The sequence below is a fragment of the Rhincodon typus genome, chromosome 17, assembly GCF_021869965.1.
Source record: "Rhincodon typus isolate 14 chromosome 17, sRhiTyp1.1, whole genome shotgun sequence".
NCBI lineage: Eukaryota > Metazoa > Chordata > Chondrichthyes > Orectolobiformes > Rhincodontidae > Rhincodon > Rhincodon typus.
The window spans coordinates 33548878-33572909 of record NC_063348.1 but is presented as its reverse complement, the minus strand read 5'-3'; the positions used below and the strand labels follow the sequence as shown (position 1 = coordinate 33572909).

At 40.6% G+C, this 24032-nt stretch overlaps 2 protein-coding genes and 1 pseudogene across 2 annotated transcripts in view; 1 reads left to right on the top strand and 2 right to left on the bottom strand.

Annotated features, from left to right (window-relative positions):
• Positions 1-1432, top strand: part of LOC109928810 (outer dense fiber of sperm tails 3B) — a 16398-nt gene extending 14966 nt beyond the window's left edge. The window contains exon 7 of the mRNA XM_048607338.1: positions 5-1432. Coding sequence (XP_048463295.1) covers positions 5-170 — 166 coding nt within the window. The 3' untranslated portion in view covers positions 171-1432. The remainder of the gene's footprint in view (positions 1-4) is intronic.
• Positions 1433-7606: 6174 nt separating this feature from the next.
• The window catches only part of bet1l (Bet1 golgi vesicular membrane trafficking protein-like), a 32932-nt gene continuing 16506 nt past the window's right edge, over positions 7607-24032 (bottom strand). Inside the window, exons 2-4 of the mRNA XM_020528747.2 lie at positions 15038-15129; positions 11548-11604; positions 7607-8168 (exon numbers count right to left, since the gene is read on the bottom strand). Of these exons, the coding sequence (XP_020384336.1) occupies positions 8001-8168; positions 11548-11604; positions 15038-15129 (317 nt within the window). The 3' untranslated portion in view covers positions 7607-8000. The remainder of the gene's footprint in view (positions 8169-11547; positions 11605-15037; positions 15130-24032) is intronic.
• On the bottom strand, positions 16613-16731 carry LOC125485285 (annotated as a pseudogene).

The window sequence follows — 24032 nt, the reverse complement described above, 5'->3', positions numbered from 1 at the left end:
CCAGCATCTGCAGTTCCTACTATCTCTGCCAATTTTCCATGCCTGAAATTGATAGCAATGCCTCTCTGACTTTCACACAGGTTGTAGTAAATCGCAATGTAGCTCCGGCATTTTCCTTTGGCATCAGGCATTCAGAGTACCTGACACCAGTTATCGTCAATACTGTGTAACAATGCAAGTTCCTCATTACTTATAAAATGTTTTAAGACAATTGTATACAATTTGCTGTATTCTGATCTAAGTTCCATCCCTTTGAAAAATTTCTGCTCTAGTTGAAGAAGTTACCGCATCTTTTGTATTACATTTCAAACATTTTGTGGATACTGTTTAGGTCATGTATTCTTTTAAAAGAAACAAAAACAGCTACCAGGTGATGGAGTCTGTGTTTGTGATTCCCCCACACTATGATGGGATGTGGGTCTGTTCTGTGACTCTTTCATACTATGTTGGGAAGTGGGTTTGTCTGTGATTCTCCCATGAGTTTGTATCTATGTTTTCCCCAAACAATGATGGGAAGCACGTCTGTGTCTACGATTCACACATATTCATGCTTATTCGCGCATTATTCATGCTGCTCTGAGTTGCAAAGTACAATCAGACACTTTCACAGAGGAGTAAAATAAATGATAGAGCAAATCGTTGAACTAAGTTGGATAAACATTTTATGTGTGTGGACTTTTGACAAAAGACCAATCTGAAATATTAACTCTGGAGAGAAAAACGCTGCTACTGCCTGACCTGCTAAGTACTTCCGGCATTTACTTTTTTTTAATTTCAGACTTCCAGTATCTGTCCCATATTTTACTTTTAATTTGCTAGATTTTAAAAGTTCCTTGATACGAGCAATGCAGAAGTCAGAATAAATCCGTTAGAATTTCTGATGAAGGGTCCAGGCCCGAAACGTCAGCCTTTCTGCTCCTATGATGCTGCTTGGCCTGCTGTGTTCATCCAGCTTTGCATCTTTTGTCATAAATCCGTCTGATTCATTTTATAGCATGTGCTGGGGAGGAGTAGCCGTGAACACTCATTCAATCAAATTCACAGACTGGAGGCCAGGCAAAGGACAGAGCAGTCAGTCACAGACCACATATAGAGGCCTTTCTATCAAAGTAGAGCTGTGCTACAATCTTCAACATCTGTGAATTAGCCCAAGAAATACTATTATCCAGCACTGCCCCTAAATATGATAGAATTTGTGCACTGGTAAACTGCATTTCCTCAAGTGACATAAGATTCTAACTGGCACATCAACAAGTTACACTGGTCTAATGTTTCTTACCACGGTTTACTCACTGAAGCAAAACTGATCAGGATATTTGAAACTGAGTTGTATTCTGCAATGTGTTGGATTGCAAATGAAAGTCAAACCTCTGAATTAAAGGAATAGTTTAATTGCAATACCGTGAACTGTTGAATAAACCATTTAATAAGATCTTTTCTGTCTCAATTACTTTTTTTGTGGTTTTGTTACGACACAGAGACTAAATCAGCCTCTCTACCTCTGTATTCACAACACAGTAAAATTAAAAGCTTGAAAGATGCACAAAATTGACTCCAATGGTTTCTAATCAGACTATTAAATAACCAATCAGACTCCGCGAGTAATTAATTCCAGACACGGGATTGTTTCGTAAATAAAAGACTTAGCAATGTATTAACAATATAATAACTTTGACAGAGCAAAAATTAAATGACAAAGTAATCTAGCTGATCTATGCTTTAAACCCAATAACTTTTGCTTTCAGCCCCATTCACTCAAAAGATAGGCAGACAAACACAGTTAAGAGATAAATAAAACAAAATAATAAAACTGGACAGATTGCTTAAGTGGTTTTCATGATGCTTTGTTCCACAGGCATAGATGATGGTTTCTTCGTTGATTTTCTAAAGATATCAATGAGAATTGCCTTTTCAATTCACTCAGATAAAGGCAGTAATACTTATAGTATTCTATTCTCTGAGCTTCCAAGAGCAGCTCATGGGAGGTTAGGCACAGCACTTTCAAATCTCCATGCTGTAGCATCAACAGCCAGATCCTTTATCTTCCCAAAAAAAACAATTCCAACACTCAGCTAGGGTTCTGGGGAGCATTGCTGAACAAACAGATCTTGGAGTGCAGGTTCATAGGTCCTTGAAAGTGGAATCGCAGGTAGACAGGATAGTGAAGAAGGCGTTTGGTATGCTTGCTTTTATTGGTGAGTGCATTTAAGTATAGGAGTTGGGAGGTCATGTTGTAGCTCTACAGGACATTAATTAGACCACTTTTGGATTACGGTGTGCAATTCTGGTCTCCCAGCTATAGGAAGAATATCGTGAAACTTGAAAAGGTTCAGAAAAGATTTACAAGGATGTTGCCAGGGTTGGAGGCTTTGAGCTAAAGGGAGAGGCTGAACAAGCTGGGGCTAAGTTCCCTGGAGCATCAGAGCCTGAGGGCTGACCTTATAGAAGTTTATAAAATCATGAGGGGCATACATAGGGTGAATAGACAAGGTCTTTCCCCAGGGTCAGGGAGTCCAAAACTAGAGGGCATAGGTTTAAGGTGGGAGGGGAAAGATTTAAAAGGGACCTAAGGGGCAACTTTTTCATGCAGGGGTGGTGTGTGTAAGGAATGAGATGCCACAGGAAGTGGTGGAGGCTGGTACAATTACATAATTTAAAAGGCATCAGGATGTGCATATGAATAGGAAGGGTTTAGTGGGATATGGGCCAAATGCTGGCAAATGGGACTAGATTAATTTAGGATATCTGATCAGCATAGACGAGATAGACCGAAGGGTCTGTTTCCATGCTGTACATCTCTATGACTCTAATTCAAACTCTGATCACTCCGTGACAGACTGACTGACTCCTCCACAAGGTCCCAGTTACTGTTTAACATCTACCATCAGCTTGGCCATAAGGTCTTTTCCAATCTTGCTGGAACCAATTCCCAGGTACTGACCTTGTTAATATCCAACTTATGCTATGTGTTTAAACATAATGCACTTCTCAGATGACAAAATGGCTACAAAACTTTTTGATGAGGAACCGACCTGCAATTAACTTCCAGGCCTGGCCTCCTGAATAAACAAAAGCTCTTTTGGTCTGATTTCCTTTTAACACAAGCTGTTACCAACAGTCCAAAAGTCATTTTTAGCTCACAGTTCCCTGTTTACAGCTCTGAACCAAAATTGATAGAATAAAATATAAATAACAAAAAATCAGCAAGGGTTCTAACATTTTGAAATTCTTATCCAAGGACAAGGATCTGAGACAAGGAAGTGTAAATTGTCCCAGAGACGAAAATCGAAAAGTCAACATGTGATTTGATTTATTTATTGTCACCTCCCTAAGTACAGTGAAAAGCTTTGTTTACAAGTAGTACAGGCAGATCATAGTAAGCAAGGACATAAAGATCATAGGGAGAAAAAAAACTTAGGCAGAGGCATACAGGTTATGTCGCACAGGGTGTGTGCTAGGCAAGATCAACATTATTTGAAGTTAGAGAGTCCATTCATCACTCTAATAACAGCAGGGAATAAGCTGTTCATGAACCTGTTGCTGCATGTGTTCAAGCTTCTGTATCTTCTGTCAGATGGAAGTGGTTGTGGGAGAGCATTATCGGGGTGTGATGGGTCTTTGATAATTTTGGCAGCTGTTCCATGGCAACGAGCCATATAGAGTGCATGGATAAAAGGCTGGCTTCCATGATGGTCTGGGCTGTGCACACAACCTTCTGCAGTTTCTTATGGTGCTGGGCACAGCAGTCACCATACTAGGCTGTCATGCAACCGGACAGTATACTTTCAGTAGTGCATCTGTAGAAGTTGGAGAGGGAACTTATGGACATGCCACATTGCCTGAGCTGCCTGAGGAAGAAGAAGCATTGTTGTGTCTTCTTGACCATTGCGGCTACATGGGAAGTCCAGAACAGGTTATCAGTTATCGTCACTCTTAGGAACTTGATGCTCAACTCCTCAACTTCAGCTCCATTGATGTAGATGGGAGCATGTTCTCCTCCCTTCTTTCTGAAGTCAATGATCAGTTCTTTGGTTTTGCTGACGTTGAGAGAGGTTGCTCTCACGGCACCACGTCACCAAGCCCACTAACTCCTTTCTGTATTTTGACTCATTGTTAGATGTCCGTCCTACCACGGTGATATCGCCAGCAAACTTGTTGATGGCATTCATTTGGAATTCGGCAACAGTCGTGGGTATACAGGGAGTGCAGTAGGGATCTGAGCATGCATCACTGGGGGGCTCCAGTGTTGACTGTTATTGTGGAGGAGTTGCAGTTGTCTTTCTTCACTGATTGCTGTCTGTGGGTCAGAAAGCTGAGGATCCAGTTGCAGAGGGCAGAGCCAAGACCAAGGTCTCCGCCTTTTGAGATCAATCTGGAAAAGATAATGGTGTTGAATGTGGAGCTGAAGTCAATGAGCAGGAGTTGGTCGTAGGTGTATTTATTGCCCAGATGTTCCAGGGAGGAGTGCAGAGCTAGGGAAATGACATCCACTGTGGATCTGTTACATTGGTAGGCAAATTGTAGGGAATCGAGGTAGGCTGGGAGACATGAGTTGATGTGGGCCATGATCAGCCTCTTGAAGCACTTCATGATTATGGACGTCAGAGCTACTGGGCTGTAGTCATTAAGGCAACGTGGAGAAACCAGATCTAATTCACAACGCATTGATAGATATCACAAGATTGTTTGACTACAAAGATCAAGACCAACCCACTTACTAAACAAGGCATTCAGCTCTAGCTACCAGCATCATATCAGAGGTTTGCAGCCATGATGTGAATAAGGCTGGTCCAGTTAAGCAACAAATCAATGGTAACCTTTGCCCAGAAGTTGACCACATATTGCTGTCATGAAGAAATTATGAATGAAACTGAATGTGTTTAGCAGGAAGCAGGAGGAGACAGATTCGCTGATAGGTTGGACACATGCATAGCTTTTGTGAAAACTACCGGAATGGTAGAGATGTGAAGAGGTACAGTGGAAAAAAAAATCAAAGGTAAAGAAAGTTGAAAGTTATTCCACTAATATTGAGATGGGGTGGGGACACAAGAAGTTTAAAATCAAAGGAATTGAGCACTCAGTAATGCTTCTCAGACTGGAGGAGCTGTAAGTTAGGGAGGGTTGAATGAGTTACAGATGATTGTTTTAAATCTAACAGGTTGCAGTGTTTCTATTATTCCAAGCGACAGGAAGAGGCTGAACATGTTTCAGTGTGTTGGAGCCAGGTACAATTCTTCGGAGGGAGGAGAGTGGGTGATAAACAAGGAAGGCTCTGGAATCTTCAAGGTGATCGCCATCAGAAGAATGTGACAAGTTGATATATAAATGGGAGCAGATACTTTGTCATAGTAACATGTTTTTGATGTTAAAGATGCTGTAGAAAAACCACGGTATAAACCCTAAACATTCTGAAGCTATTCAGTTGTTCTCTTTATGGTTAAGCTTGATTGTCTATTACAGGATTCTAGTTTTGAAGCACAATTCAACAGCAAGCTATCAAATTAATCAACATCCAACCTATATACCCCGCTCACACACTTCCTTTATGGACTATCATTGGAAGTAATTAAAGGCAAATAGCAGCAAACTCCAGATTACACCCACAACTCCCCTCACTCTCAGCCCACTCCTCTATCATTCCATAACCACCTTCTCACAACATGCACCCCACATTCCCCCACTGACACTATTTCAGCAATCAATGTGTGTCTGAATCACATCCATTTCCTTCAGTGTTACATAGGAAGGAACTGTCACAAGGGTCAATTTCCTAACTATCTGGTGAGTTTGTGTAGCCTGAACTAGTATCCTGCACAAGGTTTACCCAAAGTTTTTGAGAAGACTTGTAGCTTGGGTTGTGGATGAGGTTGTTGCTTTGTTGGCTGAGCTGGTGGATTGGTTTCAGAAATAGAGCCCACGTACCAACCGCTGTGAAGCAGAATCGGAAAAGGAGGCCAACCACCACATCAGACTGGACCACTAAATAACAAGTGGGACAGACCAACGACGCTTCATTGGAGGCGCACTGATGATGTTACCTAGTATGGTGATGAAATGTCTGCAAACCAATCCACCAGCTCGGCCAAGAAGAGTTTCCTTTACTATACCTTGCAAAGAATCAATGCTGGAAAATGTTAAAGGTGCAGAACTGTTGTGTTGTTGCTGATTCCACCAGTTTTCAATTGACAAAAGGATAGGAGTCAGGAGAGAGAACTGCTTCTGTTATAGGAGTGATAAACCTCGGATAGCCAGTCAATGTCCAGATATTTTTCTGTTACTAATGGCAAATGTTTAATTAAGTTCCAAGCTCTCAATGTTTGATAAACTTCAAAACTAACTATTTCAAATAACAATCTCCTGAGAAATTGTCACATGGTCACGAGAAATGTAATTCTTTGTGGAATCAGAATAGCTACCCCACAAACTGAAGCCATTCAACTGATGTCCATGCAGTTTTCTGCAAGTGCAATTTACATGGTTCCAGTCTTATTTTTAATATGATACAACCTAGCACATAATCTCGTTTCCCAGTTGTTGTTAGTTTAGCAAATATTTAAAACAACAAAAACAGAAGTTGCTTGAAATGCTCAGCAGGTCTGGCAGCATCTGCTGAGAGAAATCAGAGTTAACGTTTCGGGTTCAGTGACCCTTCCCCAAAACTGATGGTGGCTAGGAAAGGTTGTTTTTTTCTGCAGGAGGTAGGGTGGGGTAGGGGATAAAGAATAAATGATAGGTCGAGTTAGAGCCAAGGAGACAGAAGAACAACTGACAGCCAAAGGAGTGGATAACAATTAGTCTAGGAGAATGAATAGCTATTAATGGAGACTATCAATGGCTAACAATGAGTTGTATGTGACCATGTGATAACAAGGCCTGCAGTGTGGAGGTTGAGGTAGGGACATGAGACAAGGTGCCTCAAGCACTAAAATTGTTAAACTCAATATTGAATCCAGAAGGCTACAGGGTCCCCAAGTGGAAATTGAGATGCTGTTTTTCCAGCTTGCGCTGAGCTTCGCTGGAGCACTGCAGCAAGCCTGAGACAGAGATGTTGGCCAGTGAACAAGGTCGTGTGTTGAAGTGGCAGGCAACTGGAAACTCAGGGGTTTTTTTTGCCTTCCACTTCAACATATAGAAATCTTACAGCAATTGTATTGTGCCTTAGTCAGAGAATACCTGGCATAATGTGCATATTTTTGGCCTCCATTCGCAAGGAAAGACATTAATTCAATAGAAGTGCAACAAAGCCAATTGCCAGCTCATATATGGCTGAAAGAGAATGGGCTCAACAAGGTCACAGCTGCCAGCGTATGTAACTGAGCAAAATAAGGCAGGTAAACTTGATATAAAATAAACAATATACACAATCACAAGTTTAAAAAGTTTAGGTGATCAATATTTATTCTGACGAAAATGAAAACAACACTAACAATTCACGATCTTCACATACTTCACAACTACAAGTTAAGCAAAAAAAAAAGAATTTTGAAAATAAGCCCTCAAACTCAAAGATTAAATCAATAAATGATCATCATCTTGGGAATTAATTATACAAAACATCCTTTGCAAAATTTAAATTATGTCATGAAGCAATAAATCTACAGCATCCTTTTGTTAATAAGTTTTAAAAATTAGCTTTATTTGATTTGAATGGAAGTTCCAATTTATCCTCATTTCAACTGAGGGGTGAGGTTCTACCCAGCTTAATGTTTGCACTCTTACTGATAATTGGTCCAGTTTCTGCATCAATGCATGTATGAATTTCACGTGACAAGCATTATAGTGTCATATAATATCATGTTCTCTCATCACTCCCTGAAACCTCATTTTCATCACTGATTACCAGGCTGATCGAGGAAGCGTCTTGAAATCTTGCTTTGTGAAGAAACTTTGGTGCAAAGGCAAGGGCAGTCAGTCTTTTTGGCTATATCCAAAAGGAAGTTTGGCAAGTATTCTCTGGTCACTGGATCTGTTCCTCATCATACTGTTTGACTGTAAAAAGATCAAGTCTGAAGCCTTGTGACAAGGAAATACAGGATGAAGAAAAGGAGGACCAGCCCAACAGACATATAGCACAACAGTTTCTTGTTGTCCCGACCAGATTTCACCATCGAGGAAAATCTCTTCACACTTCCCGTCAGAAGTCCAGTAGCACTCAAAAAATCAGAATCCTGCCACAGAGTCAAATAAAAAACCTTTAAGATTAAAAAAGAAACTTCTCACACCTAACTAACACAAACTAAATCTAGATTTGAACAATGCTCTGATATCTGAAGCTTCGGTGAACACATCTCAGTCCCCTTTGCTGTCTTAACTCTCTCTGGCCTCTCATCTTGGTCTTCCCCACTTTCTCCTTCACGAACAATACCAAGGGCAGTGGTGCTCCATGCTACTGAGCACCTTCTCAAGTCATTGCAACACAGGAATACAATTTATCCCTTGGACCATCTTCATGTAACAATTCCAAAAGCTTTTGAAGATATTCTTTTCCAAATATTTTTCACATCACATTTGTAAGCTATGCTGGATTCAGCTTCTTTTACTGTTTCTGTTCATACAATCCAGGCCCTTTGGTCCACCATATCTGTGCCAACCCTGATGCCAATCTAAACTAATTCCATTTGCCTCCATATGGTCTGCATCCCTCTATTCTTTGCCTGTTCATTTGTCTGTCCAAATGCCTCTTAAACTTTCCTAACATTGTTGCTTCTATCATCTCACTGTGACAGTGCATTCCAGAAACCTCTGTGTAAAAAATATTCCTCGCATGTCTCCTTGCCCCGCTCACCTTAAACATATGTCTGAGTATTTGACATTTCCACCATAGGAAAGAGACTCTGACTATCCACCCTATTCTCGCCTCTCATAAATTTTATATACTTCTATCAGGTCGTTCCTCAGCTTCCAATGCTGTAGTGAAAACAATCTAAGTTTGTCCAACCTGTCCTTATAGTTAATGCAGGCAATATCTTTGCAAATGTCTTCTGCACCCTCTCCAAAGCTTCCACATCCTTCCTATAAAGTGATGACCAGAATTGCACATAGTACTTCCAAATGTGGCCTGACTAAATTCTTATACAGTTGCAACATGACTTGCCAACTTTTATGCTCAATGCCGTGACCAATGAAGGTAAGCATGCCATATGCCTTCTTTACCACCTTATCCACTTGTGTTACCACCTTCAGGCAACAATGGACTTGGACCCCATGATTCCGCTGTCTATCAATGTTCCTAAAGATCCGACCATTTACAATATACTTTCCTCTTGCATCACCTCATACTTGGCCAGGTTAAACCCCTGCTGCATCCTGAAATGTCCCACACAAACAAACAATAGAGGTGCAACACCACTGGTCACAGACCTCCAGTGAGAAAAACACCTCTCTACAACTACCCTTTGTCGTCTATGGCCAAGCTAATTTTGTATCCAACTTGCCAACCAACTCTCTTGCTCTTAATATTCAGGTAGTTCTCCTATAACACGAGAGTTGTGTTCTTATGTGACATTGTGCTATAGAAAATCTCACTACAGAAAACCATCATCAAAAATCGTGTTATAGGGAAATCACTATACAAAATTGCCATACTTGTACTGCAGGAAGTTTGCGTTATCCAAACAGCATCCACTATTCATCAATCAGGTTACAGCCAATTTGCATTCATGAAACACGTATCATAGCAGAACTACCTGTATGCATAAAATGCCTTGGATTCTCCTGAAACATACTTGCCAAGGACACTTCATGGCCCTACTAGCCCTCCTAATTTCTATTTTAAGTTCTTTTCTACCTTATACTTCACAAGGTCCTGTTTGATTTCTGTATCCTAAAACTTACAATGCTTCCTTTTTTTTCCTAAACTAAACTTACAACATCTCTCTTCATCCAAGGTTTCTGAACCTTGCCATCCTTATCTTTCATGCTCACAGGAACATATTGGTCCTGAACTCTTGTCAACTGGTTTAAAAAACTCCATGTCAGATGTAGATTTACCTTCAAACAACTGCCCAATTTAATTTTTTCCAGTTCCTGCCTAATACTGTTGTAATTAGCCTTCCCCAATTTACCACTTTCACCTGAGGACCAGTTTTATCCTTTTCCATTACTAACTTAAAACTTACAGAATTAAATGATTATTGTTCCCAAAATGCTCTCCCACTGAAAATTTGATTACCTGGCCAGATTCATTCCCCAATTCAAGGTTAATACAACCCCTTCCCCAGTTGGACTTATTGTTTCATGAATCCCTCCTGGATGCACCTAACAAATTCTGCCCCATCTAAACCCCTAGCACTGAGGGAGTCCCAATAAATACGGGGGGGGGGGGGGGGAAGAGTTAAAATCACCCAAGACAACAAACCAGTTGTTTTTACATCTTGCCATGATCTGCTTACAAATCTGTTCCTCTATTCCCCACTGGTTATTGGGAAGCCTATAGTATAATTCCATCATAGTGATTGCACCTTTCATATTGCTAAATTTTACTCATCGGGCCTCATTGGATGAACCCTCCAACATGTCCTCTCTTAGTACAGCTGTGAAACTCTCCTTAAATCAGTGATGCAACTCCACCCCAACCCCTGTTACATCCCTCTCTATCTCACCTGAAACATCTAAACCCTGGAATGTTGAGCTGCCAATCCTGCCCTTCTCTCAACCAAGTTTCTATACTGGCTACCACATCGTAGTCCTATGTAATTACCAAGACTATCAGCTCATCTGCTTTATCTGTTATACTCGTGCATTAAAATAAATACACTTCAGCCAACTAGTCCCACCATTTTCATTAACCTGGCCCTGCCTGTTCTTTCTACTTGACTTACTTGAGTTAGCTTCTCTCTTCTCTTCAATCACACCACATGCTGACCTACTGCTCTGGTTCCCACCCCACACACCCCCAACCACCTGCTACATCAGTTTAAACGTCCCGACTGGCTCTAGCAAACTTCCCTGCAAGGATATTGGTGCACCTTCAGTTTAGGTGGTACCCATTCTACTTATACAGGTCCCACCTGCCCTGGAAGAGATCCAGATATCTGAAGCCTTCCATCATACAACAGATCTTTAGTCATTCGTTAAACTGTATTATCTTCCTATTTCTGGCCTCACTAGCATGTGGCACAGGGAGTAATTCACAGATTACAACTCAGTGTTCTGCTTTTCAACTCCCTACCTTTCTCCTTAAATTCTCTTTGCAGGATCTCATTTCTCTTCCTGCCAAGTCATTAGTACCAACATGGGCCATAACATCTGGCTGCTCACCCTCCCCTTTCATGCACGCTCAGAGCCATCCTAGGCCCTGGCTCTAGGAAGGCAACACACTATCCTGGAGTCTCGCTCACAGCCACAGAAATGCCTATTTGTGTCCCTGACAATACAGTCCCCGATCATTACTGCTTGCCTACACTTCGACTCTCCCTGCTGTACAGCTGTTGGTGCAGTTCTACAGAATTGCATCTAGTTTCTCAGCTTAGTGCTTAGTTTGGTAATCTCAATAAAACATTGTTTACTCCATTTTAGAAATAATCAATGAAGCTTGTTTGGACTCACCATGCCATCCAGATATCTATTCTGGTCACTAGCTTCCTGGTCAATGTCCAGAGCAATCTGCTTGAACAGAGAATTGATTAAAATTAACAAGGTACAAACATGGGCCACTGCTACAGGGGAATCATTAAAATCTAATACTAGACACACAATCACTGAAAACCGCAACAGAGGTCAGCTGTGTTCAGAGGTTGTACTCTTTCTTCATAGTCAGAAGTTTGAGTTCAAGCCTCAGGAAGCCATAAACACAAAATCTATTTTTGTGCTGGTGTGCCTTCCTAGAGGGTGCACTGCATTGACAGAGGGTCTGTTTTGAGGGGGTGTTGCACTGTTGGACAGTCAATACTTGGGAGTGCTGCATTGTAGGATGGGGAGCACTAAGGGAGGGGCACACTTTTGGAAGATCAATACTGAGGGAATGTCACACTGTTAGAGAGGCAATACTGAGGAATTATCGCACTGTCAGAGATGTAGATTGGCAGGAGTGCTGTACTATTGGATGGAAGTTGAACAGAACATTGCATTGTAGGTGACAGTACCAAGGGTTTACAGGAAGATTGGAGGGGCAGTATTGAGGAAGTACCACACTATTAGAAGAGCAGTGGCTGAAGGTGACAGTGTCAAAAGCCTCAAAAAGTATTTCTTTGGCTGTCAAGTTGTTTGAGACTACCTGAAGTTGAGCAAGGCATTTTAAAAAAGCAAGTCTTTCTTTTATCTGCCATCTGGAAGGTTTTGCTCAAACCTGCTGTCATTTTTACCCTCAAAGTCACAAACAATCTTCTCTGATTGTGATGCATCATCATTCCTTAGCGTCTCTGCAGTTTTCAACAAGTTTTATCACACAAACCTCCTTGAATACTGATCCTGATATCCAGGTACAAGGGACTGTCCCCTTACGCATTCCATCATAGTCGCATATGTCAAGCAATTGCTTTATTTTGCTAGTTATTTCAGGAGACCCACCCCCATAGATCTATCACTCCTTAACTTGATGTTGCCCATTGTGTACATCATTCTTAGACATAGCTCAACTTCAACAGGGATGCTAACTTGATCTGTCCTCTGCTTCAAGATTGTCAGATTATTTTCCTACCAACCAGTCTTGCATAAATACCAGTTTCTAACTAAATCCTGGGAAAAGTAAAATTGTCTTCAGCCCACATCAATCTATACCCGGCTATCTGGTTCCAGCTACTGTTTCAGGCTGAAGTGGATGCAACATCAAATAACCAATAATGAGCCGTGTTTTAACATCCATATCCTCTTCAGCACAAAATAACTGATTTTTTTTATTCATTCATGGGATGAGGGTGTCACTGGCTATGCAACATTTACTGCCCTAGTTGCCCAGAGGGCAGTTGAGAGTCATCCACATTGCTGTGGGTCTGGAGTCATAGGCCAGACCAGGCAAGGATGGGCAGTTTTCTTCCCTAAAGGACATTAGTGAACCAGATGCGCTTTTCCTGACAATCGACACTGGAACCATCATTAGACTCTTAATTCCAGATATTTATTGAATTCAAATTTCACCATCTGCCGTGGCAGGATTCGAACCCCGGTCGCCAGAACATTATCTGGGTCTCTGGGTTAACAGTCCAGTGACAATACCACAAGGCCACTGCCTCCCCACAAAACAGTCACTGAACACAAGAAATGTGAGCAGAGTGGGCCATAATGTCCCTCCAGTCTGCTCTGCTATTTAATAAGATCATGGCTGATCACTTACATTAAATTTAATTTGTAAGAGCTCTTGTGGTGCAGTGGTAGTGTGTCTACCTCTGAACGAGAAGACCTGAGTTCAAGTCCCACCTGCTCCCGATGTGTGTAATAGCATCTGTGAATAGATTGATAAGAAAATATCTAAGGCCCTCAGACTAGCGTGACCTCCCTTCCATAACATCCTTGAAATAAAAACCTTTGAAAAAAATTCAACTTTTCATCCCTTCACCACAACCATGTCTCTAACTCAGCCCATCAGCTATTCAAACCCTTCCATGTCTTTGTCATCTCCACACTTGACCACTGCAATGCTCTTCCAGCCATCTTTCCTTCTTCAAATCTATCTTTGCTAGGTCTCATAGCCTGCCAACACCTACCCCCAAGCACTTCCAACTCCTCTGCTCTGCCAAATCTGGTCACTTGTGGATTCCCCACTCGCTACATGCCACCATTGGCAACAACCTAGATTTTTAAACAAGGCCCTGCTCCTTAAACTCTTCCATCTCCTTCTCCAATGTTAAGGACAACCCCCAACAATGGCTTGTCTTTTGATGTCTCTGTTCTAGTCTCTTTGCCTTTATGTTTGCATGTAGTCTCCTCCAATCTCTGTAAACTGCCTTGAACATAGGAAATTGTTACAAGCTACTAAATAAATAGAATATGTTATTGTTACTTTTTTAAACATATTAAATTCTCCCTGAGAACTAATCTTTCTTGCATGTGAATGGAACAGGTGGGCTGCACCTCAGAACCAAGTTTTAGAAGCATATCTTTAAGTGATTCCCAATGATGTTAGTATTGTTGAAATGAACATTCCAGAGGATCTATGGTCAAAAGTCTAAATTGTATAGTCAAGGATCTTAAACTGTTGCATTCATTACTAATATATTAGCAACTAGAAGCTCTCCATCTTCACTGCCCAAAACATATTCACAACATCAGGAAGTCAGACAAAATTCCAACACAAAAGTTTTTACAAATTGCTGTGTACCTGGCATCAAAAGCATGCTTATCAGAATTCAGCTTCACTGGGACACCTGGTTTGTATGGAAAATTCCTACATACCAAAGACAGTGCTCTACAGAAAGCTAAGTACGGGAACCCACATCACAGGATATCCCAAAATTGATACTGAAATAACATAAAAGTAAATCGCAAAGCTTGCAAGTTGGATACAAGATGTGGGAAAATAACTTTGGACAGACTCAAATACAGAAGGTTTTCATTAAGCAGTTTTGATATTTGAGGATGACAAAGTGTCTTCATGGCAAATGAACAAGACACAAAGCCAAAGTTTTCATCCATTTCCCCAACATTGACTTTACATGCAGTATTGTGCATCGAGACCTTACATAATACCACACATGGAACAACATCAAACTAGACTGTAAACTGTCATTTTGGCTCAACATTCATCCATCAAAGCAACAGGAGAATTCATCAGTTACATTCTATACACAAACAAAAAAACAACTTATGAATAATTCTTACTCCAGGTTTTGGAAGAGTTACCTAATCATGTCCAGACACCCATTAGTTTTCAATTGAAATTCTTGAGTTTTCTGAATTATTGTGCTGCAGCTTTTTAAAAACAGGTCTGGGTTATTCCGTAAGGAACTCCATCAAACAAAAATTTGCTCTTTATCACAATTTCATATCAAGACCATTTAATTGATGTTGGTTAGTGGGACCTTGGCTGCAGGGGAAGACCAGCATTTTAATATCACTGATGATTTCCAGCTTTAAAAACATTAGAAATTAAAATATGACAAACCGATTTGAGCCGGGACACCTTGCTGGACAAATTATCAGTCATTCGTTTGTTCTCTGCATCGAGCATTTGGTCCACTGCACCTGAACCGAGGCCTTGGAGAAACAAAGAAATAAAGATGTAAATGGCAAATATACAAATACAGCCTGTAGATGGAAGATGGATTTTGGAGTCTCAGCTTACCCTGATCCCTCAATGTTCAGCCCGAGTTAACAGTGATCCTTCAACCACAATTTAGTCAGTCATTTGTCTGTTTCTAGTGTCGTTGTGTGTTAACTGATTGCCAGGCTTGCCTGCAAACAGTCACCACCTTTCAAAGTAATTCACTGGTTGTAAAGCAATTTGGGATGTCCTGAGGATATTGAAGCTACATCTACGCTGGCATTTAATAGAATCATACAGGACAATCGGGCCAATGGTCATATTAGTCTCTTCTTCTCTTAACAGTGTAGGCTATATGTCATTGAGTGAATACATCACAAAATAAGTCATACAGGAACAGAAATAGATCATCCAGCCACTTGCCTAATGTCTGAATTTGTTGTAGTAATTGATAGAAATTGTTCACTGATTCATCAACAATTCCATTTTTGTTGGCTCATGCAGCTGCCAGGATTGCAGATGATGAACTAAACAGACCTCAACCTTTCTCGACTAAGAATTTTTGACCTATTGACCTTGGAATCAGTCCAAACAGTGCTGTCCAATTTGAGGACAAATTTGTTTAACTCTATTTTAGGATTGCTAAAGTTATCCAACATCATTGCTCTGTAGTTCTTGCACATCTCTCCAGTAATGCTAGTTAGGATTGAATCTGTTCATTCCCTGCTTTGGTGTAGGTGATTCAGTCTGCTTTTCCTCTATGTGGTAGCTATGTTTTACCAGCTTATCATTGCGACATGCTGGAAGTCTACACAAATAGCTCCCAGCATGTCAATTTCTGTCTCAAATCTTGCATCGGATTGCATCACTTATACAGTCAACAAACATGTCCTATGCCAGTGGTCTGTACCAGTATTCAAGCTCCATATGAACCTTTTCTCATTCTACATCATCTCACGCTATCAGCGTGTCCTCTTAAATTTGCTTGAAGTATGATAAACTACCTCATTATCCACCTATTATGTCACCATTAAAGGATACCTGAATACATACAGTTCCCAATCATTACTTAAAAAATACCCAAGTGAACCATTAGCAAAAATAGCGTTAAACAAGAGGATCTGGTAAATGATGCAGAAGCTAACAGTGATCATCAAAACAAGTCCATGCCAAAACATTAATCTCAGGTGAATTACATTTTTAAAGATACTGTAACTATGGAAAGCATTAGGGATTCTAGTAATGATGGCCAAGGGGATTTATCATTTTCTCAATTACAGGCATAAAGAGCATGATTGTTGCCTTGCTCATCTTAATTTTCACAACTGTCTGCTGCAATGTACATAACCTTCTTTTGTAGACATTTTTAATCAACTTATTAAGACATGTTGTGAAAAAGCTCTGGAGCAGGGGAGACTTGAACTTTGACCTTCTGGCTCGAAGTAGGAACATTACCAATGTGTCACAAGAGTCCAAATCTTATTGCTCCTGGTGTTCCCAGGTGGTCTCCTATCCAAGTACAAGCCAGGCCTGAGTCTGCTTAGTGTCCAAGATCAGATGAAATTGGGTGTTTTCAGACTAGTATGACCTTTAGGCCCTTCTGTATTGTACGATACGATTAAATACCAACTCTTGCATATAAGTTGCAAATAAACTTACATGGAAAGTGTTTACAGCAAGGAGACAATTGCCATATGCAAGTCAAGTCTGCATGAACCAAAATCTGCTCTCTTGGTGCGCACCGAGTGGGATACAGTGCAATGGGATTAACAACTGACCCACCACAGGGCAATGACCAACACATTGTCCAAAAAGTTGTTATGACTCCACCATCTGATTGTCTTCCTCCAGGATGGAATAACAGATTATATTACTACGAGAGCAATGAGCTCATAGAGGGTTATAAAATTGTGAGGGCCATGGATAGGATGAAAAGCCAAGGTCTTTTTCCCAGGGTAGGGGAATCCAAAACTGGAGAGCATAGGTTTAAGGTGACAAGGAAAGATATAAAAGGAGCCTGAGGGGCAACTTTTTCACATAGAGGGTGATGTGTATAGGGAACAAGCCGCTAGAGGTGGTGGTAGAGGCAGGTACAATAGGAAGGGTTTAAAGGGATATTGGCCAAATGTTAGCAAATGGGACTAGATCAGTTTAGGATATCTGGTCGGTGCAGTCGAGTTGGACCTAAGGGTCTGTTTCTGTGCTGTATAGCTATGACACTATTAGGAGGAAACTGCTGCAAATCACAAGTACGAATACCTCACAAAACAAATAGCCCACATGGAAAGGAGTATCTTCTTAAGAAAGTATTTTAATGCAGCTAGTGAAATTTCAAGTGATAGATGAGAATTTAGAATCACCCAGGACCAGGAGAGGTAGCCATTCACACCACTGTAGCCTTGTGTACCACATTCGGCCTTAGTTTTCTCCATAGTCCACTATGGAGAACAAGGGAAAAAAACCTAAATAACCAAGTTACAATTTACTATTCAATCTGTAAACTTCAGTTATATTGTACCCTTTTAACTAAATAGTTGACTTTAGCTTCTAAGTTCTTGGGAATTGCCAGATCAAACAATAAAGCCCCAGGGTCCACTCAGTTCACTATCTACACTGATACAGTCTCATGATCCAACCACAAAAGAGTTACTGACTAATCACAGTGATCAACCTTTATTAATGAGGTTACAGCAGACTAAACATGAGCAGAGGAAAACAGTAAGTTCAAAGGCATTGTTTCCTCCTAGGTTCTCTACATTCACCACATCATGTCTCAAATTACTCAGATTGATTATTCTTGCTATATTATAGGCAATGGCAAAATTGTATTATCGCTAGACTATTAATCCAGAGACCCAGTTAATAGTCTGGGGAGCTGGGTTCAAATCCTGCCATGGCAGATTGTGGAATTCAATTTTTTTTAAAAAAATCTGGCATTAAGAATCTATTGATGATTGTGAACCATTGCCAATTGTTCAAAAAAATCCATCTGGTTCACAGATGTCCATTAGGGAAGGAAACTGTCATCCTTACCGCTTCAGAACCACAACAATGTGATTGGCTCTTAACTACAGTTAACCTCTAGGCAATTAGGTATGGGCAATAAAAGCTGGCCTAGGCAATGACACCCACATCCCAAGACTGAATTTAAAAAAATAATTACTGAACATAAGAGGAGTTGATGGGATGGATACCAGGAGACACTAGAACCAGGGAACACAGTTTAAAAATAAGTGCCTTGTTGTTAAAACGAACACGAAGAACAACTTTTACCCTCAGATAGTCATTAGCTTGAGGAATTCTTTTCTCCAGGGTCACTGAATTTATTCAATCCTGCATTAGATAGACCTTGGATAGATAAAGGAGTTAAGGGTTATGAAGGGTCAGATAGAAAAGTGCACTTGAGACAACAATCAGATCAGCCGTGGTCTTGTTAAGTGAAAGTGGTCTACTCCTCCTAAGTCATAGAATCATACAAGATCATACAGAAAGAAGTTACTCGGTCTATCACGTCTGCGGTACCAAGAAAATGAACCACCCAGCCTCATCAGTATATGGTTCATAATTGTTCTCTAAAACCGCTGAGCCCCTTTGTGTATCAGTAAATGCTTAAGCAAGATACTGGCAGGTTAGCGTGTAACTGTACTACATTAATCCATGCCAACAAAAGACAGCTGTAGCATTTAAAGAAAATGCTGTACTACTAGTGTTACGCAATTGAGATTGACATTTAACAATTTCACATGGTCAATATTTCACTGACCACATTAAACGGAATAGCCCTAATTTGATGAAAACTATTAACCTTGCAACATCAAAATCACAAAGCAACACTATCGTTCAATTCAAGTTCAGAACATTGAGCCAAAGATACTATCACCTTCACCTTGCTGACATAAGAATGGTCACATTTACATCCTTGAATTATTACATGCAGGCAGCTAGCCCAGCATGCAATTCAAGGCTAGAATAGAGAGGAGAACAAAGGTGGAGCTTAGATGTTAAAATGAACAAAGCAGAGCCTGATGGCTCTAGGTGATGGTATGGGAGCTTCAAAGAAAAGTGAATTCAGGCAAAGGAAACAAAGATAAAAATATGATTATTCAGTTATCCCTGAATCTCTGAGGGATAGGGTAACATGATGCTACTTTCAGAGGCACATGGAACAGATGAATTTATTGCACAAATACAGCTCACCTCAACAGATAGCAATAAGTTCAAATGAAGAAATATTTTAGTCAAGAAAATTGCATTATATACACATGAAAAAACAAGTCTGCAAGATTTGTGTGTCAAGAATACAGGGAATAGAAAGGCAACTTATTAATTAAATGGAGTGAAACTTCAGAGTGCTTCCGTGCAGAGAGATCTGGGTGACCTCATGCTCGAATCACAGAAACTTAGTACATAGGTACAGCAGGTAATAAGGAAGGCAAGCGGAATTTTCCGCTTATTGCTAAAGGAAGAGCGTATAAAAGTGGGCAAGTGTTGCTGCAACTGTACGAAGCATTAGTGAGACAGCACCTGGAGTACTGCATACAGTTTTGGTCTGCTTACTTGAGGAGGGATGTAGTCACATTGGAGGCAGTTCAGATGAGGTTTACAAGAGATTAAGCAGTTTAGACATCAATTCTCTACAGGTTAGAAGAGTGAGAAGAGATCTAATTGAGGCATAGAAGATGCTAAAGGGACTGACAATGTTGGCATAGAAAGGATGTTTCCTCTTGTGCAGCAATCTAGAATGAGAGGTCACAGTTTTAGGATTAGGGTAGCAGATTTAAAACTGAGATGAGGAGAGATTACGTCTCTCAACGAGTTGTGAATCTGTGGAATTCACCACATCAGAGTGCACTGGATGCCAAGACACCTGAGTACATTTAAAGAGATACACAGATTTTTAATTAGTAGGGTTGAAGGGTTGAATGGAGAGCAGGCAGGCAAGTGGATGCTTGTATTAAATAGTGCAGCAGGCTCATGGGGTGGAATTTCCTGCTCTACTTATGTTCTTATAAATGAGGAGACTTAGAAGAGAAGAAATAAGAATTGGAGTGGACCATTCCTACTGTTTTGTGTTTCCAGGGATTTAATAGCATCAGCATATCAGAAGAAGTTGCTGCTACATCGGAATGTCCAGTTTATTCTGTAAAGTGGAATCTCTGGTTTCAGACCCCACTAATATAAAGAAAGACTTGCATCTGTGTAGCCACTTACAATGCTCCAGCACAACCAAAGTACTTTACAGGCTCCAAACTCCATCGTCTTTGACACTATACTGCCCAAGTAAAGGTCCCTCATTGCTAAGGGATGAAATTACGCTCCTACATTCTCCCTAATGAAAGGGCAAGTAGGTTAAATCTTTGATTTCTAATTCTAGAAATGCAAACATCTGAATTTTGGGGAACTTTAATAGATTTGTCTCTTCCATGTTTTGGTATGAACACTTCAAGGGTTTGGTACAACATGATATATGTAGGGATTGCAATCCAACATGATTTCTGAATGTAGCCTTGCCAAAATAATCTGCATCTCATGTCTGAGCCTTAGCCTCCTATGGGCTACAACCTAGATCAACATCATAACCAAAGGATTACATCATCTGGCTTCACAATGAAACCATGACAACACAGATAAGTGACAAAACACAACAAAGTGGCATAAAATGTGCATCTGTACACGTGACAATCATTTACAGAGAGCGAAAATACAAGTATTCTTCAAATTGAACCAAACCTCGAAGACCACTGTGAGGAAGACTGAAAATACTGCAAAGTAGTATCATTAATCAATTGAGAAAAAGACTGTTAGCCAAAAAACTGAGAGTTTTCAAACACATCTCAAATCAGATTAAGTTAGTGAACAATTGATTGACAATTAGCTACAAAACACTTGATTAAATGTTTCTTCAAATCAAGGAACATCAGATAGATCACAGAACAAAATACTGGACTAAGCAACTTTGGGTATTTCAGAAGGTTCAGTACTTCAAATCTCTTTTTGAACTGAGAACACATTAGTAAGTTTTAAAATTCTGAACTGAGCAATTCCATCATTTTGACTTTCAGTCTGTGCAAAGATTTCAAAATGCATCGCAATGTGGAATTATTCTCAGCTAGCCTCATAAAGATGATTGCTGAGGAAGATGAGGATTCTCAGAGGAAAATACTGAATAGTCTATATATTCTGGGGTGTCACCAACCAGAGACAGTGTTAACAGTCTGTCATGACTACTTGCATCATCACACCACATTGACAGGTCTGCAGGGGGCTATAATCTTTGACACTATGACGATGATTATCAAAAAAACACTTGATCAAATTAGTGAAGCTCTAGCACAAAAAATTCTCTCTTTGGCTGCACTATGGATCACTAAATTAACAGGAAATCAACCTGACAGCCAGGAAGCTGTAAGCAATCTCCTGGTCACCATGAGTTTCAAGTTTATGGATCAAGTTCTCCAATTGACGATGGAGAATTTAAAGGAAGGGAACGTTCTAAATACATACATGGTGAAAACTTTGACCAAGATGTCAACAGAAAACACTTTGCTCATGGTGCCTTTTCTGAAATCTATTATAGAGGCAATGATTCCAGTTCTTTTTGGAGTTAAACAGGATGAGTTGAAAGTTGTTTTTGCTGCAGCACTAGGAAGTTTTAGTAAGAGCATTCTAGTCTACCTGGAAAATACTGAGAAAGATTCAGGCCTGACAGTGATGAAAGACTCTTTCTCCTCTGAGTTCAGCACAGTCTACAGTATGTTCTTCAAGGTGTGGCTTCAGAAGGAGCCTTCTAAACTGAACATCCAAGTTGTGGAATCTTTGGGATATGTCAGTTCTCTGCTACCAAAGGACAAATTTGAGAAAGAACTTCCCAAGATGATTCCAGCCATCCTTTCTCTCTACAAGAAATATCCTGGACATTCTTCCATTACAGAGTGTCTATGCCGGTTGCTAGGTGCTGCTATGGAGATGAGACATCCTGGGTTGAAATCACAGCTGGATAATCTTCTTAATAATCTCCACCACCAGCTATGCCTCTCAGTAGGGGCAAATAACCATCATACCATAAAGAACCAAACAGAGATCCTTCGCTGTTTCACAGTCCTAGCCCCAATTTATTCAGATTCACTGGTCGACTTCCTCTTACTCAAGATAGAGAATACGGAGCAACAAATGAGAGTGGGAACTCTCACTGTACTGAGGCACCTCATCAGCTCAGTCTCCTCACACTTAGAGAGGAAGACAGTTCAGATTGTTGCTGCCATTAAACCAATGCTCCAGACGAATTGCACCAATCATGAGAAGAAGTTAATCGCCCAGGTAATATGTGCCATGGCCCAACATGGTTACCTTGAGCCAGAAGAAGGAAAGACAATGGTGGAATTCCTCATCCGACAGTGTGCTGCATCCAATGATTCAGCCACCTCAGAACCAACCAGCCATCAAGGAGAGCAGGTAACAAACGAAGACTTGGCCACAGTGTGTGAAACAGTGATGTTTATGATCACAAATACTGTGAAAATGGAGGATGCTCTCTGGCCATTCTTACTGGAATGTGTCACTATGACCCAGTATACCAAAGCTCTAACAACAATTTGTAACTGTTTAGCACATCTGGGGAAGAAGAAACTACAAGGTATCAGTGAAAGGTTTTCCCTTATTTACAGTGGGAGTACCAATGTCCCTAGAGCCCAGGCGCTCCTGGCCCGACTCCTCCTTGTGTCTTGTTGCTCACATCAAGGAGGAAGCAGAGCAGCTGCAGCACTGAGACTATTGCAAGTCCTAACTTTTAACATCCACCCAGCAACAGCAAGCTGGTGGGATGAGGAACTCCCAGCATTAATTGACCAATTACAAAATAATTTAAAAGAGTCTCTAGCTGAACAGGAATGGGAAGAGAAACTATTATTATTCCTGTCAAAAACTGTGAATATCATTGATGATGAGGAATGGACGAGTCAGCTCTGTGATGAAATGTATAAACAGATTGATGCCAATGATTGCTCCCCACAGGAGAAGGGCTTTCTCTATAAAGCTCTTGGGATAGTGCTCAGTCAGGTTCACAAACACAGCATAAAAGAGGAACTTCACCAAATGTTACTGAGTGTGCAGCACAGTGAGAATGCAGAGAGAGAGGGGGCAGCCACTGCCATTGGTTTCTGTGCCATGACCCATTTCAATGACACCCTCAGCAGCCTGGAGGAGTTTGCCAATTCTAACAGAATTATGTGTACTAACAGTTTTTTCAATATTAACAAGGGCAAGTCTGATGTGGATCTGGATCAAGCTAAGAGCACACTGGTCCTGTGCTATGGGAACATGGCACTCTATGCACCAGAAGAATTACTGCTGACCAGAATTGAGTCTCACATTCTGTCAGCTATCAGTCAATTTATTACAAGTGAGCAAAGAATAAATGCCAAACCCAGTGATCTAACACTAAAGCTCAGCATTATAAAGGCAGTAACAATGATAGCCAGATCCCTACACTCAAATTATCATAGCGTACCTTTCAACTTCATCAGAAAGAGAGAGCTGCTAACATACATGCAGGATCTTATACAGGATGAACCACAAGAGCTACTACATAGTCCTGTTCGACAGTTAGCCATGATCGCCTGTCTGCATCTTATACAACTGCACACTGAGTCAAACCAAACTGATATCCTAACTTCCCAACTGATCCATACTTGCCTGACGAGTACTTTCAGCATTCTACCTTCAGAACAAGATAAGGACAAAGACATGGGTAGCAGCAAAGATAGTATAACACTTTATACCCAAACCATTTCTGCCTTGCAAGAGCTTCTGAAGGAAATACTACTTCAAGACCTGTCTTCTGAAGGTCTTCGGGCCATGTTTCAACAATTTGAAGAATGGATCATTTCAACAAAGGACT